General features: G+C 38.8%; 1 protein-coding gene across 1 annotated transcript in view; it reads left to right on the top strand.

Annotated features, from left to right (window-relative positions):
* The first annotated feature begins 256 nt into the window (after positions 1-256).
* Positions 257-16,992, top strand: part of CEMIP2 (cell migration inducing hyaluronidase 2) — a 78,248-nt gene continuing 61,512 nt past the window's right edge. Inside the window, 2 exon segments of the mRNA XM_086414338.1 lie at positions 257-364; positions 15,677-16,019. Coding sequence (XP_086270464.1) covers positions 15,689-16,019 — 331 coding nt within the window. The 5' untranslated portion in view covers positions 257-364; positions 15,677-15,688.

Raw genomic sequence — 16,992 nt, 5'->3', positions numbered from 1 at the left:
TGGGCACTGTGTACGTGGACAGGAGATTTGAATCAATAAATTCTTACATGGTACTTGTTTATATTTCCTTTGTCACAGCTAATTGTCTGAGTAAAGTCTCTTTTCTTGATCTGGCTGGTAACCAACCCTTCAAATTTACAAAAGTCTCAGATTTCACAACAGGAAACCAGAATGGGACAACACCTTATTCATGTTCCAATAGACATAATCAAGCCTGTTCTCAGCTATGTTTGAAATGAAAAGGAAACAAAGCAAGAGAGTGAGGTAGGCTTGTGGGCAATTTCTGAAGTTGAAAAGTTACTACTTACTAGCTAGGTGCCTCTGGGCAGGTTTCTGCAATTGAGAATGATGAACCGGATGTCGGGTAAGAAAACTTAAATTTTCATTATCAAATTAACAGTTTTAGACTCACAGGAGATGCTGTATGTATGTAAATGCATATCTGTAAAGTGCTGTAAAATACTTATAAGTATTGCATCATCCTCCATCCACCCACCCACCATCCCTTCAGCTAACAACTGTTAACCACCTATTGTGTGTCAGGCTGTCTGGAAGCAATCTGATTGCCCACTCTCTTGGTGGGGTGTTCTTTTTGGTAGAGAGAGGGAGTTAGATGCAATGGTTGAAATTTGAGAGGTCACGAGGAGCAAAGATAGTCTGTGGTGGCCTCCATCTATAAAGAAAGATAAAACAATCTCTGCTGTTGAAGAAATGAGTCTATTCAGGGGCAAAAGGAAGTGAACAATTAGAAGGCCCAGTAAGTGGAGAATTATGCATAGAATGCTTTAGGAACCCAGAGGAGGATCCGAACGGGAATGCGAGGGGGAAGCAATTTAGTGAAAAAATAAAATTTGCCAAATCAGACAAAATAGTAGGGGCTGGAAACTGATGTTAGAGTACCATTTTGAAATATAAAGATTGGAGAAGTCAGATTTTAGTTGAAAACAAGGCTCTTACAGTTAACCATTTGTTTATTGGGCAAGTCCCCTGATTCTTCACATAATTGTTTCTTCATCTGTAAAATGACTTTATGGAATTCTTTGAGGATTAACTTTGATTTAATTTGCTATATATATGATCCCTGGTGGCTCAGACGGTAAAGTGTCTGCCTACAACGCGGGAGACCGGGGTTCGATCCCTGGGTCGGGAAGATCCCCTGGAGAAGGAAATGGCAACCCACTCCAGTACTCTTGCCTGGAAAATCCAATGGACGGAGAATCCTGGTAGGCTACAATTCATGGGGTCGCAAAGAGTCGGAGACGACTGAGCGACTTTACTTACTTACCATATAAGCTAGTGCTGTTTGGTACTCTCAAAATATGTTCTTTTTTTTTAACAGCTGTAAATAGATACAGTTTATATCTTAGTGTAATTGGTCTCAGTCACAGATGTCTATTTTATTGGCCCTTTCCTGAGGGATCTGAATCCCATCTTGAGTGTAAGTCTTCAGCTGTTGTCATATGGTGAAGCTCACTGTTCCCATCATCTTCATCTCAGCCATAGGAAATCTTTTCATTGCATTTGGGTTGTGAACGCTAATTAGAAGTAAAAGCTGTCTAGTACAGTACATCAGATGAGAGGGGCTTGTCTGGGTGTGTACTGTAACTTCCGTGCTCTCCTCCCTGCCTCCCAAGCCAGGCTTGTTTTTCTCCTTTTCTTGATCCTAACAAAAAGCTGTGCATCTGTGTTTCTGAGACCATGAAAATCACCCTTAATAGTTTTCTCCATTTGTAAAGAGGTATAATTTTCAACTACCCTGTTAAAGACTGTGCTCTCAATAGCAACAGCTGCTGTCTAGGTGAAACTTGAATCTGTAAACAGTACTTGCTTTAATATATGTGCCTTAATTCTCCACTTGAAATAGACTTAAGCTCATCTGACATTTTAATAAATTGCCTTTGATAGAAATCCATACTCAGCTATTTAAAACTGCCATGTTACATGTGACTTTTTAGGGGGAAGGGTGGCATGACTATTAATCAGTTCTCAGGACAGTTACATGCTGAGTCTTGACATGCAGTTTAATGGGCTTCAAAAATAATATTAAAATGAGGAAGTTGAGACCCACAGAGGCTAACTAATTAGGTAAGGTCATGTAGTAAATTAATGGCTGAGTGGGGACAAGAACCCCTTTGTCCCTATTTTCAGCCAGCATTTTTTCTTTTTCTCCAATATATTCTATTATGCTCCTGTTTGGTTTTGTTAGAACTTAGTTATTTTAATGTTTTAATAGTGAAATAACTTGGATTTGGGCTTAGGAACCCATTGCACCCAAGTTTAAGGCAGACACTATACCTTCTGTTTCATTTGCGAGAATCTAGATGTGGTATGGTGCACAGAGGGGGTGAAGCTAACTTGTAATAAATTTGTCAAATAAGGAACTAAGTGTAAAAGTATGTTAACTTTACTTGCATTTTCCATAAATAGTATACCAACTTAAAGTATTGTTGAAGTGCACATTTTTAAAAAGAAGCAAGTTCCTGGGAACATTATTCAGCTTTGTGTTTGAATCATATGATAAAAACATGTTAGAAACAGGTTTGCGTGTTCTTTGGTTTTCCCTGTACTTGCTTTGAGAAGACTTTAATGCTGCTTGTTAGAAACTATGTTCAGCAAATGTCTGATTACATTCCTAAGATGTTCAAGGCACTGGCAAGTTGCTGTCAATGATACAAAGATGTGTGAGGCATAGGGTCTTTATTAAAATGTCTCTTTACAAAAAGTGAAACAGACTCGAAGCTGTGTATGACCTGAAGCATAGAATTCCTATCTCCCAATAAATGAGTCCTTGATCTAGTAGGCAAATCTGCTCTGAAATTATTATTAGACTAATCAGGCTTATAACAAGATATTTCTTTTCATTACACGATGACAAGTGATTAATCTTTTACATTTATCAGTGCTTCATCTTCATTTGGACTATAAATAAAAACTTGGCAGCATTTGATGAGATTTTATATTATGAAAAGTTTGCCTAGGAGAGCTTGTGGTGATCTTAGCTTTGCTGTGCTTACTCGCTCAGTCGTGTCCAACTCTTTGCGACCCCATGGACTGTAGCCCACCAGGCTCCTTTTGACTTTAACATTGCATTTAGAAGTGTGGCTGGAAGCAACATTGTTGTTGCCTGAAAAGGTTGCAGTTTGAGACAATCCATATGGAGCAACCAAGAAAAGAATTGTCCTCATTGACTCTGAGTTTGATGTAAGTATTCAAATATAGGCATATTCTCCACAAACTAGATGTCCTAGTCATGTCTGAATACTAAGTGTCTCTGAAGAATAAAATTATTATTGATTTGGGGGCTCTTGCCTAATTACTGGTTTGTAACTTAAGACTACAAGCCTTCTCTTATCATAATGGTTTCTGTTTATAGTGACTCATTTTCCTGAAGAATAAATGAGCTTTTTTTTTTTTAAACACACATCGAAGTTAGAAAGTTCATTTTAATATTTGAGGGATTGGAAAAATTAAGTGTAGCATAAGGACACATGCCTGATTCCTGTTTCAGAAGGAATGAAAAAAATGAGTCATTAAAAAAAAATGTGGCTAAAAAAAAAAACCCCACACATATAACATCGTTTTTGCTTCCCTGGTGGCTCAGTGGTAAAAGAATCTGCCTGCAATGCAAGAGACCTATCCCTGGGTTGGGAGGATCCCCTGGAGGAGGGCATGGCAAGTCCTCTTGCCTGGAGAATCCCATGGACAGAGGAGCCTGGTGGGCTACAGTCCATGGGGCCGCAAAGAGTCAGACACAACTGAACATACATGCATAGGATTTAAAAAATATTATACTTCATTAATGCAAAAGATATGGCTTTAATTGTTTAATAGGTGCTTAGTCATAGCCATCCCCTAACCATCCAATGTCATAGAATGAAGTGCCAGTAATGCTGCTGCTGCTGCTGCTGTTAAGTCGCTTCAGTCGTGTCCGACTCTGTGCGACCCCATAGACGCCAGCCCGCCAGACTCCGCCATCCCTGGGATTCTCCAGGCAGGAACACTGGAGTGGGTTGCCATTTCCTTCTCCAATGCATGAAAGTGAAAGGTGAAAGTGAAGTTGCTCAGTTGTGTCCGACTCTTAGCGACCCCATGGTCTGCAGCCTACCAGGCTCCTCTGTCCATGGGATTTTCCAAGCAAGAGTACTGGAGTGGGGTGCCATTGCCTTCTCCGCAGTAATGCTGAGAAGCTAGCAATTTGGTAGGCAGTGGGCTGTGTTTGAAGGTATAGGAGAAAAGGCCAAATGAGAGATGAATCATCTTCTCTACATGATTAATGACATCTTTCGATGGATGTTCGTTGCTGTTTTCCCAAGTGCCTGCTGATTTAGACACTGCCCTTAGGATATGGCCACACTTCACAATATATGGTCAGTTCTTGGATAACTTTCCCCAGCTGCCTGGTTGCCATGTCATCTGAGCTTGGGCTTAGCCTTAAAGTATTTCTTCTTGTTCCCAAACTGTGTGTGTGGCATGTGAGCTCATCACTCAGCCCCTGTTTGCCTCCTTCTGCTGGCTGTATTCTGTCCCTGTTCAGCCATGCAGAGTCTAGTCTCTGCTCTAGCTCTGAGTAATTGCTTGTTCAGTGGAGGTCCTACCTTTTGACTCTCTGGTACTCTTGAATTTGACGAATGTCAGAGAGACTGTGGAGGAGGTGTAATATGGTCCCTATAGTAGGCCTAGTTTTCACAAGCCCTAGGAGGACAGGGACTGTAATTCCTTTGTATTAATATTTTGGCCAGGAACTCACCTGTGGATGACACCCACCAGGCAGCCTGTCAGAGAATAATGAAAGACCTTATGAGTTTGTTGTTTTCTCCCTATGTTGGTTATTGCTGGACAATGTGTTGTCATTTTAGGGGCAAAATTCAGTGGTAAATTTTATTCACACATACAAAGGAAGCTATTAGTAGTAGTCTGATGGTATACATTTGGGTAAGTGAGTTTGGAATTAAATAAAATCAAGCTATCACCTCTTTAGACACACCAGCCCAGTGTCTTTGCTTCAATGTGTATTATTATTACTTGTTTACCTGTGTTAGCCCCGACCCCCACCTCCAACACTAGACTTTGAGCTCCTTCACTCCCCACCTCCAACACTAGACTATGAGCTTCTCTAAGGTAGAGATCATGTATATTTTTTGTATTACTGGGTCCTAATCTTCACAAAATCTGTCTCATAAGTGATGCCCAAGCCCGTACACATTCCCTGTTTGAAAAGGCTTTTCTCTTAGATATACTGTGTTAAAAATAGACTATGTTGTATAGGTAAAAAAATTACACATTTGGATTATGGTCCTAGCCCTATCGTTAATAGAAAATTTGCTTTGTTGCTGAATTGAGTAGCCTGGATCTCTTCAGTCTGGTCATCGCATTATTCATCTGGAATATTTCTTAGTTTGAAAGGCATGTCAAAACATACTTGTTACATGCTTCCTACTGACATTGCATTTTGATGTCTGTATATCACTGGATTATAAACTTTTGGTACAGTTATGCTTATTTTTCAAACACATCTGTATTGTCTTTTCTTTTTGTCCCACCTTTCAATGTTCTACCACCACGACTTTCTTGCATTTTTCTTCTGGAAGAGCATCTTAAAGCTTCGTCCCTGCAGCCCACAGGCAGCTCTGCCCTTTGCTGTGATCTTAATTAAATCGGCCTCCCTCAGGTCAGGCTTAGGCTTTGGTTCTTTTTTTCAAAGGCCAGCTGCAAGGCTGATGACATGCCTGCGCCTGCCATTGTGTGCCTCTGCAGGGCCATCCTTCACTGTCAGCAGGTTGGGAGTCTCTCCACAAGAGTGAAGGGGGATGGTCTAAAGACTTGAGAGGGAGAAGAAAAGAGAACAGCTTTTCAGGAGAAAGAATTAAGGAGAAAGAGGAATCTGAGAAATAATAAGCAGAAGAAAGGAAACAGAAGTGAGGAGCGGAGGACTGGTAGGTAAAATGACACTCTCATTCTGTCTTCAATTTTCCAAGTTGAAAAACAGTCATCCTCTAGTTTTATCCTTTAGTTTAGTTTTTTTTTCTTTTACTGCCAACCAGAGGCCTATGTACTTTGCTTTTTTTTTAAATTTTATTTTTGATTGGGCGAGGAATGTTCGGTATTCCTCACTTGTCACCCTTTCTTCCGCCTTGGTGTGTAAATCTGTATTTTTTGCTCCCTTTGCTTCTCTTTTGTTTCCCGGGATAATTCTCCAGCCTTTTCACTCTATCAGCCATCTTGGCTTTAGGGTCAAGCCTTGCTTTTCATGGATAGACTAACAGATTTGAAAAAAGACAGGATTAATGAGTATATTTGGTGGCAGACAAATCAGACATCTGCCTCCTATGTTTTGCATAAATGAGAGGAGTGAAATAATGAATTAAACTATTTCTTAAAGGGCCACTCAACTTAGCTTTAGAGTGGGAAAGTGTTCACTGGGTTTACTTTGGGCATTAGATAATATAAATACTCTTTGTTTTGAGAGATTCATATTTTAACAAGAGATTCCAATAGAATTTGCCAAGGATATAGACATGAAATTGTAACTAATGAGCTAATCTAAAATCCTTAAGTAAAGGCCCCATAAGCATATATTGTTTTCTTGTTTTCCATGTAAGCAAATTCTTGGTATTTGTAGTTAATTTTTCCTTTCCAGGGATTTACTGTTTCTTGACTACAGTTTTCTAACAAAGAGAGTATAGCTTAAATGAAAAGTAAATTTCTAAACAGGGAAAAAAATGTCTTCTAACTTTAAATAATAATTGTTCCAATGCAAATGCTTGTGGCAAAACATTTTTTAAAGTAAATTTAGTCTTTTTAGGGCTATACATTTGAAATGTATTAAATAGAGAGTTATTTCCCTTTGAGGGGAGAGATGTGAGCAATATAGGATGCCAAAGTAGAAGGCAAGTGTCTTTTGATATTTACATAGTAGGTTAACTTTTGAGTATATCATTCATCGTGTGTGTCTAAATTGACCAAGTGCAGAAAGAATAGCATTAAAGAGTCTCAGTCCCTTATCCTTTTACTTCGTAGGAAGCTATTTATCATTAAGGTTTAGTGCATTCCTCTTCTGCTTCTGAGCATTGATTTGGGTAATTAGCAAAATGAACAGGAACCAGTGCAGGTAAATTAACTGTGCACAGTGTCTTATTTCTTGGGAATGTACCAGGTGATAGTGACTCATCCTGATTTTGAGAGTTGAAGGAAAAAGACAGAAGGGCTGTGGCAAGTGCTGGGCAGGAAGGGAGAATGTGAATGTGACAGAGTGAAGGCTCTTGTTTAGACATCTCAGAGTATTCAGTTCTTTTAGATTCTGCTCACATAAAACCAAGCAGATCTCTGAATGAAAGTGAACTTAATTTTTTCCCACCTTCTGTCTGTTTTCTCTCAAATAGTTGTAGGAATAGACCTAGCATTTATGCTGAATTCCTTCACAGTGTTTGTTGTAGAAAAGGGTATTTTATCTTGTGTGCTCTGATAAGAAACCATGAAATAAAGTATATTCCGCTAAACTATGTATAAGAGAATTCCCCCTTCTGAAACTTCCTTTGCTTTGTTCTTTGCATTTGAAAATCTTTATATGAGAATATTGATAGCACTTAAAATTTGACAGTTTGTGAAATTAAAGATCCTAAAAGTCAGCTTTGCTAAGTTTGTTTCTTACTGAATAGTTTTTATATGATTGAGGTATTGAGCTCATTGTTTATCAGTGACATAACCTGAATCTAAAACAAAACTGGATGGAACATCCTACTTCTCCCACGCAGAGCCCAAACCTGAAAATCACCTTGATATTATTATTTTTTGTCCTTTTCCTATAAATAGGAGATTGGAAGTTAGAACTATTAATTGAAAGCTCAAAGCCATTAGAAGATAGTTAAGAATTTTATTAGGTCATGATTCCTTGTTCTTCAGTTGCTCAGTCATGTCCAACTCTCTGCGACCCCATGGACTGCAGGACGCCAGGCCTCCCTGTCCATCACCATCTCCGGGAGTTTGCCCAAGTTCATGTCCATTGCATCGGTGATGCCATCCAGCCATCTCATCCTCTGTCACCCTCTTCTTCTTTTCCAGCATCAGGGTCATTCCCCGTCATTACTAGTAATTATAAACAAAATTATCATTTGTTTTCATGATAATTTATGAACACCTCTCTTTCCTGGCGTGTTTACTTTTACTTTTTTCCGTGACTGAGCATACCAGTCAATGTGTTACAAAGACGTACTAAGATATTAATAAAAGGAAAAGTTTCCTTAACCAGGTTTTGGCCAATTGTACTGAAACTGCTGGAAAGTAGACTCACTTGTAAAACTGACCTTTAGCTTGGATACTGTTTCAAGAGTTATGTACTTGCTCCAAGAAAGATATGCTTGAGGAGATCATGCCAGCTTCTCGACTGTTCCTACAAGCCTGAATTTTCCATTCAAAAATAAGCTTTCATATCAAGTGTAGGCAGGATTTAGGAGAGCTTAAATGAGTCAAAAGTACTGCATTTTCATTAGGAGTTTAGTATGTTGGGGCTAAGGGCTTCCCAAGTGGTGCTAGTGATTAAGAACACACCTGCCAATGCAGGAGACGTAAGAGACTCATGTTTGATCCCTGGGTGGGGAAGATCACTTGGAGGAGGGCATGGCAACCCACTCCAGCATTCTTGTCTGGAGAATTCCATGGAAAGAGGAGCCTGGTGGGCTACAGTTCATAAGGCTGCCCAGAGTCAGACCCGACTGAAGCGACTTGGCACACATGGACATGTGATGGGGCCAGTATGTGTGGCATAGCAGTGGGCTTTGGGACTCCCTCAGCATTGGCTTGGAGGGGCTGGATGATTTTGCTGACTATGGGGCAACCGTACTTAACCACTGAGTGATGAGCACTTGTGGTAGGCAATTGGTCTTCTGTATTAACAGCTCAGCAGTAGAAAGAAAATGAAAACTCAACCTTTTTAAAGAAGGAATTTTCAATTAAATTGCTGCTATCTCTGTATTGAGAAGACGTTTCCTCTGATAAAAGCTTACTTGCTGTCAGCCTAACAATATAAAGTGAAATGGAACATTTCCTTTTTCCTAAGTACCTACTGCATTTTATAGTGTGTGGTTAAAACTTACAAAATATTGTGAAAGGTTGAGCTTGTCTAGATAGTTGGCTGCTCTTTATCTTTAGAATTCCCATTTGCATTTGTTAATAATACCTTTTAGTCACCCACTGGGTTGCATATTAGGGTTACATTTTATAAAAATTAATGTGCTGGCTTTTTTGCTTGAAATGTTCTCAGCTTTCGTCAAATTAGGGCAACTAATACAGAGATTAGACAGATTTCCCAGAGCTTCAGGGATGTTGAAAAAGGAGTCAATGGGAAATTCCAATCTGTGTGTGTGTGTGTGTGTATGAGAGAGAGAGAAAGAGAGAGAGGAAAACTTTTAAGTTCTAAGTTCAGTAAGCACTTAACTGAGTTCCTACTGTGTGTAAGTTCCCATGAGAATGCCAAGAAAAGTAAGATGTTGTACCTGCTCTTATGGGGCTTCTGGTCAACTGCAGGAGAGTGATATGTACTTACATCAATTGAAACATAAGATAAAAGCAAGGTGATTCAGTAAGAGTTTTAAACAGAGTACAGGGAAGAACAAGCAGGGAGCTTATTGTGGAATCCTGAGAAGGTGTCATGAATGAAATAGCACAATGTTTGAAAATTTTATAGGGGGATATTTCAATTTTCTTAACATCATGCACCTTTTTAATAAATCATATAAACCCAAAACTATGATCTCCTGGACAGGGAGGCCTGGCATGCTGCAATTCATGGGGTCGCAAAGAGTTGGACATGACTGAGTGACTGAACTGAACTGAACTGAATGTTATTGAAATTTCAAAATTAATTACTTTCTGAGATTATTTTAATTTATACTAAATAAATTAGTTGAATTCTCTTACCAACTGCATAAGCCCCTCCTGCAGTTTCTGTTTGAGGGTATACTCTTTTTGTACAAGAAAAGAATTTTATTTTAAATAACAGCAAATTTTTAAGATTGTGTGTGTGTGTGTGTGAGGACAACCGAGAATTTGACAGAAGTACTAGGTTTTAAAATACTTCCCTTTTTTCTCAGCATTTACAGATCTTTAGGTTGATATGATTTTTTCATATTTTTAATAATTTCTTTCATTATCTACTTTAAATTTTGCCTAAATCCCCTGTGCAGATTTTTAATTGCATGATTTTATTTTTAATTAAGTACTACCAAGCTTTTTGGGCTACTAAGTTTTTTAATCATCCAGGAAATAAATACTCACGAGATAATTCTTCCAAGGAACATCCAAATACCAAAAGTTATGTTTCAGAACCTTTTTAAAGTGTATTTCCAAATTTGATATGAATGACTTGGATTATTGTTCATTATGGATTTTCTGCATTTAGAGGTTTAACACAGTCTGTAATAACTCTTAAAATCTTGGTGTGTTCCTTCTGTATTCTGTGCGCTTTCCACTAGAAATACAGTCCTTTTAAAAATGACAGGTGATATAAACAAATGAACAGTGTATTAAGTAGAAACTTCAGGCTGTAGTAAAAATTTTAAAGTGACACCTAATGCTCACCTTGAGTAAAGCGTGAAAGACTGGGGGAAACTCTTCATCCTCTTTCCTCTATTAGGTCTCTGTTTTGGGGACATCAGACTCAAACTAATGCAACCAAAGGTAACAACCTTTCGGATTGAACAGCCTGAGTACCTCTCACAGTATTTTACAATATTTCCTTGGTCAATTTCACTCTTCCTTCAAGCAAGGGATTTAAAAATTGGATTTAGGACTCTATGTATAATAGTGTTTAAAATTTTATACTGTTTCACTTGTGCAAATACTCAAAATAAATACTTGGGATAATTTTTAAAAGTAAATAAATAAAATTGATTTTAGGAATTGCATTTCTTGGGGATGCTGTATATCTTTTGTCTTTTCACCCATAGTTCTACCACAATTCTCTAATGACAGCAAGAGCTCACAATTATTTATTGAATGAGTGAAATGTCATTTTTTCCCATGAATTATTGAAATCTATAACTAGCAATTAATATATTTTAAAGTAATTAATTTATAATACCAATCCTAAACTAAACTCGTAAATGTAAAGTGAAATCCTAAAGCAATGTATTTGTCTTATATATTGTAAAATCATAATAGAGATTATAATCTGCATATAATATTATTTTCTTGTAAATTTACTCTTAAATATAGTTGCAATAATTTATAATTTAAGAAAATAATGATTGTATTTATTACTATGTATTTTCATGTTTTTCAGTAAAATAGAGCTAATGGGCTCAGAATATATAGAAAAAATATATATTGTTTTGGAGGAGATTTATAGGGAAAACACATCATGATTATTTCTGATTTATTGATCGTGTCAGTTTGTGATTAACACCATGTGAAATTTCATGTTAGGATACCATTTTGTGAATGTGAAGACAAAATTTTTTCCAAGTGGGATGGTGATTTCATTGAGCCTCTCAGTGCCTTTTTTGTTGTTGTTGTGGGTACATCTGGAGACATTATCTCCCACAAAAGGGGCCTCCAGCCTGTTAAGTAATAACAGCCTTTCTCACCCTGAAACAATAAAGTTTCAGATGATTGCAGCTTCAAATAAAAGAGTCCCACTCTCTTTCAGAGGAGATTATAGTCTGATTCCCCTCTCACCCTGGTGAGCCTGGCACTCAAGAATATCTAGTTTAGTCCTTTCTTTGTTAATGGATGATCATAAAGGGGTCTTTGTCATACTTTCTCATTTGTTTCAGCAGGGTGTATCCATTATTTTGTTCTGCTGCTTGGCACATGCAGCAGTTTCTTCAATAGCACCTTGAATCATGTTGTTTTCCCTTTGTTATGGAGCTTAAGCTTCATCTAAATAATTACTTTTGTTCAGAAATCAAACTCCACAAACCAAGTGCTTTTGACAGACACACTGACTCTCAGAATGTTCTTTGCCCCATGTAAAATCAGCATCAATTCCTGATTAGATTCCCTTTCTGTCCCCATTAATTTCCAGGTCGTTTGGGTCCTGGGAACACTTATTTGTGGCTTCTTTAATTGGTCACATTTTGTGTTTAGTGGATTTGCTGTAGTTTAGAGCAGTTTAGAGGTACCCTTTTTTGTTGTTTTGGCAGGGGATGAGGGGGATTAATTGTAAGAGTATTGAATGAAGTCAGGTGACTCTGAGATGCTACAGTTGTTAAGGAGGGGAAGTAGTGAACATCATGTTTCTTATTTATCCACAGCTGTTGCAGTAAGAACATTAAATGACAAGGCTTCTTTCGCTTTCTCCCCCTCCCTCCCTTCTTCCATTCTTTCTCTTTTTCTCCCTCCTGGCCCCCTTCTGTTTCATTTGACAAAATTGGAGTCAGGTTTCATTTAAAACTTATTCTTTTATTCAAAAACTAAATGCTTAATATAAAGAATATAGAAAGTAAAAAGGACTGCCTTTTTGCGTTTGTGTCAGGTTCTCTTAGATTAGAAAGAATTATATATAGTCTGGTAGACTTCTGCATGAAGAAGTTCTGAGAATACTAAAGTGCCCTTTCAGACTCAACACAGTTTTGGTTATACCCTTGCAGAATGGATTCTTTGAAATTACTGTCTCTCAAGTGTTTTGGAAGACACCTTAGTGTAATTGTTAGTCAACATTCTTAGGTTCAAGTCCTGGTTCTCTGTAAACTAGCTAATTAACTTTTCTAGTCCTCAGTTTCTGGTGTGTAAAATGGGGATAATTGCACCTATTCATAGATTTGTTGTATTAAATGTGTTAGGTGAGTTAACACATGTAAGGTGTTTAGAACAGGACCAGGTAGGAAGTGCTCTAGCAATGTTCAGTTCAATTCAGTTCAGTCGCTTAGTTGTGTCTGACTCTTTGTGACCCCATGAATCACAGCACGCCAGGCCTCCCTGTCCATCACCAACTCCCGGAGTTCACTATTTTTTAAAACCATCTTAAACATGATATTTGAATGCCTGCTATTTTTTAAAACAAAATTTCAGTATTTAAAAAGATAGTATAGACTTTCTCATTAAGTGAATTCACAGGCTATTAAGTGATAGCATGGTTAAAAATAAGTTATATTACCAAGATAACAACAAGAGTGTGATCACTCACCTAAAGCCAGACATCCTGCAGTGTTAAGTCAAGTAGGCCTTAGGAAGTATCACTATGAACAAAACTAGTGGAGGTGATGGAATTCCAGCAGAGCTACTTCAAATCCTAAAAGATGATGCTGTTAAAGTGCTGCACTCAATTGGCCAGCAAATTTGGAAAACTCAGCAGTAGCCACAGGACTGGAAAAGGTCAGTTTTCATTCCATTCTCAAAGAAAGACAATGCCAAAGAATGCTCAAACTACCGCACAGTTGCACTCATCTCACACACTAGTAAAATAATGCTCAAAATTCTCCAAGCCAGGCTTCAACAGTACGTGAATTGTGAACTTCCAAATATCCAAGCTGGATTTAGAAAAGGCAGAGGAAACAGAGATCAAATTGCCAACATCCACTGGATCATAGAAAAAGCAAGAGGATTCCAGAAAAACATCTATTTCTGCTTTATTGACTATGCCAAAGCCTTTGACTGTGTGGATCACAACAAACTATGGAAAATTCTGAAAGAGATGGGAATACCAGACCACATTACTTGCCTCCTGAGAAATGTGTATGCAGGTCAAGAAGCAATAGTTAGAATGGAAAATGGAACAACGACTGGTTCCAAATTGGGAAAGGAATATGTCAAGGCTGTATAGTATCACCCTGCTTATTTAACTTCTATGCAATGGCACCCCACGCCAGGACTCTTGCCTGGAAAATCCCATGGATGGAGGAGCCTGGTAGGCTGCAGTCCATGGGGTCGCGAAGAGTCGGACACAACTGAGCGACTTCATTTTCACTTTTCACTTTCATGCATTGGAGAAGGAAATGGCAAGCCACTCCAGTATTCTTAGCTGGAGAATCCCAGGGATGGGGGAGCCTGGTGGCTGCCGTCTATGGCGTCGCACAGAGTTGGACACGACTGAAGCAGCAGCAGCATGCAGAGTATATTATGCAAAATGCCGGGCTAGATGAAGCACAAGCTGGAATCAAGATTGCAGAAAGAAATATCAATAACCTCAGATATGCAGATGACACCACCCTTATGGCAGAAAGTGAAGAGGAACTAAACAGCCTCTCAATAAAGGTAAAAGAAGAAGTGAAAAAGCTGACTTAAAACTCAACATTAAGGAAGATCATGGCATCCAGTCCCATCACTTCATGGCAAATAGATGGGGAAACAATAGAAACAGTGACAGACTTTATTATGGGGGGCTCCAAAATCACTGCAGATGGTGACTATAGCCATGACATTAAAAGACGCTTGCTCTTTGGAAGAAAAGTTATGACCAACCTAGAAAGTGTATTAAAAAGCAGAGACATTACTTTGCCAACAGATGTCCGTCTGGTCAAAGCTTTGGTTTTTCCAGTAGTCATGTATGGATGTGAGAGCTGGACCATAAAGAAAGCTGAGCAGAGAAGAATTGATGCTCTTCAACTGTGGTTTTGGAGAAGACTCTTGAGAGTCCCTTGGACTGCAAGGAGATCCAACCAGTCCTTCCTAAAGGAAATCAGTCCTGAATATTTATTAAAAGGACTGATGCTGAAGCTGAAACTCCATTACTATGGCCACCTGATGAGAAGAACTGACTCATTTGAAAAGACCCTGATGTTGGGAAAGATTGAAGGCAGGAGGAGAACGGGATGACAGAGGATGAGATGGTTGGATGGCATCACTGACTCAATGGACATGAGTTTGAGCAAGCTCCATCCAGGAGTTGGTGATGGACAAGGAGGCCTAGTGTGCTGCAGTCCATGGCGTTGCAAAGAGTTAGACACCACTGAGTGACTGAACTGAACTGAACTGAAACATGTATGCTTGCCTGTTGGAACTTGTGGTTCCACCTTGTGGTCCTTTGACAGATGGACTTTAACTTCCGTTTGAAGAGCTTTACAGTAATTATACTCAAGGGTGAACACCTGATTCAGTGTCACCAAGGTACATTTTAAAAATATAAACTCCAGGGCCCACTTTCCACCCACTGAGCCAGAATCAGTGGGGTGGAGAGCCTAGGAATATACTTCTTTAACAAGCTTCCCTTGTGAATCTTATGCACAGTTGAGAAAAGCTGCCCTAGAACAGTGGTTTTCAACCAAGATGCCCATTAGAAAATCTGTGTCATTTAAAAGCTATGGTGGCTTGCCTCCTGACAATATTTGGGGTGTGGCACTGGGCATTAACATTATCAGGTGATTATAGTGTGTAGAGTGGAGAAGCAGTGGTGTTAGAAGTAGATCACTGAAGGTGATTGTTGACATAGTTTAATATATCAGGATGTAAGCTGACTTGATATTTTCAAAAAAGTCATTACAGTGGTGACTGGGGAGAAGGAGGGAGATGTTTTTGCTTCATGGGTACAGAGTTTCTGTTTGGGATGATGAAAATGCCCTGGAAATGGATGATTGTGATGGTTGTACAACATTGTGAATGTGCTTAATGCCGCTGGATTATACATTTATAAATGGTTAAAATGCTAAGTTTCGTGTTATATATATTTTACCACACTAAAAACAAAGGCATTACAGTTCTCACATTTCTGAGCCTAAATTTTTTTTTTTTCTGTTTCTTTTCACAGTGACAGTGTATCATGCATGCCACTAATTCCAGGGGACACTCCCCTGCTTTCCTGCAACCTCAGAATGGAAACAGCCATCATTCATCTGGCTATGTTCCAGGGAAGGTTGTCCCACTGCGTCCCCCTCCTCCTCCAAAGAGCCAAGCTTCAGCCAAATTTACCTCCATCCGACAGGAAGCCCAGGCCAGCTTTGGTTTTTCATCTGAGGAACAGCAAGTCCAGAGAGAGCGCCAAAAGCAGAAGAGGCACAAAAATACTTTCATTTGCTTTGCTATTACTAGTTTTTCATTTTTTGTTGCACTTGCAGTCATTTTAGGAATATCCTCAAAATATGCTCCAGATGGTGAGTGCATATAGGAGAAGAAAGAAGGGAAGGAAATAGAATAAACTCTGAAAAATCTTTTGTTATCTTAACTTGGCTCTAGCTAACTTATATATAACTAGGTAATAGGAGCTATAACTTCTTATGAATGAGAGCAATTGTTAAAGGAATCCATTGAAAATGATAAAAAGATTGCTCTTCCTTTCCATTTTGCCACTTTGCCCCAGGGCTCAAGACCTTCTTGGAACATTTCTTTTCAAAACAGTAATATTAAGAGTCTTTACTGAAATCTTGTGGTGGCACAATTTTATCTTTTGTAGTAAATTTTCAGATTGCCACAAGTTTTTAGTAATAAGAATTACTAAAAGGGAAAGTGAAGTTGCTCAGTCGTGTCCGACTCTTTGCAATCCCATGGACACCAGGCTACTCAGTCCATGGGATTTTCTAGGCAAGAGTACTGGAGTGGGTTGCCATTTCCTTCTCCAGGGAACTTCCCGACCCAGGGATCGAAGTCAGGTCTCCCACATTGTAGACAGACGCTTTACCATCTGAGCTACCAGGGAAGTCTTAAGAATTACTAAATGCAGGGATAAAGTACATTTAATTGGGGGAAAAAAGTGAAAGCAATAGGATTTGTGTTCTGCCATTTGAAACCAGTTGAGGGGACAGTTCCAAAAGAAGCTCCCAGTATTTTTTGAGGAATAACGTGTATCCTTAAAGGAAAATATCCATTAGTAGGTATAAGTTCTGATACACTTGGCTTCATAGTTAAACTTCATTTAGGAAGATTTTAATTTCTTAAATGGTTTTTGCTTTTTGAGTTGGTAACATAGCAGTACTTTGAATGATATTGTCAGCCAGTCTCAATATTGTGTTGCTAAAATGTGTGTGTGCTTAGTCGTGCCTGACTCTTTACAACCCTATGGACTGTAGCCCGCCAGGCTTCTCTGTCCATGAGATTTCCCAGGCAAGAATAATGGAGTGGGTTGACATT

The sequence above is a fragment of the Bos grunniens genome, chromosome 8, assembly GCF_055505025.1.
Source record: "Bos grunniens cultivar Pamir isolate PY7600 chromosome 8, Bosgru_T2T1.0, whole genome shotgun sequence".
NCBI classification, from domain to species: domain Eukaryota; kingdom Metazoa; phylum Chordata; class Mammalia; order Artiodactyla; family Bovidae; genus Bos; species Bos grunniens.
This window is presented reverse-complemented; position numbering and strand designations above follow the sequence as displayed.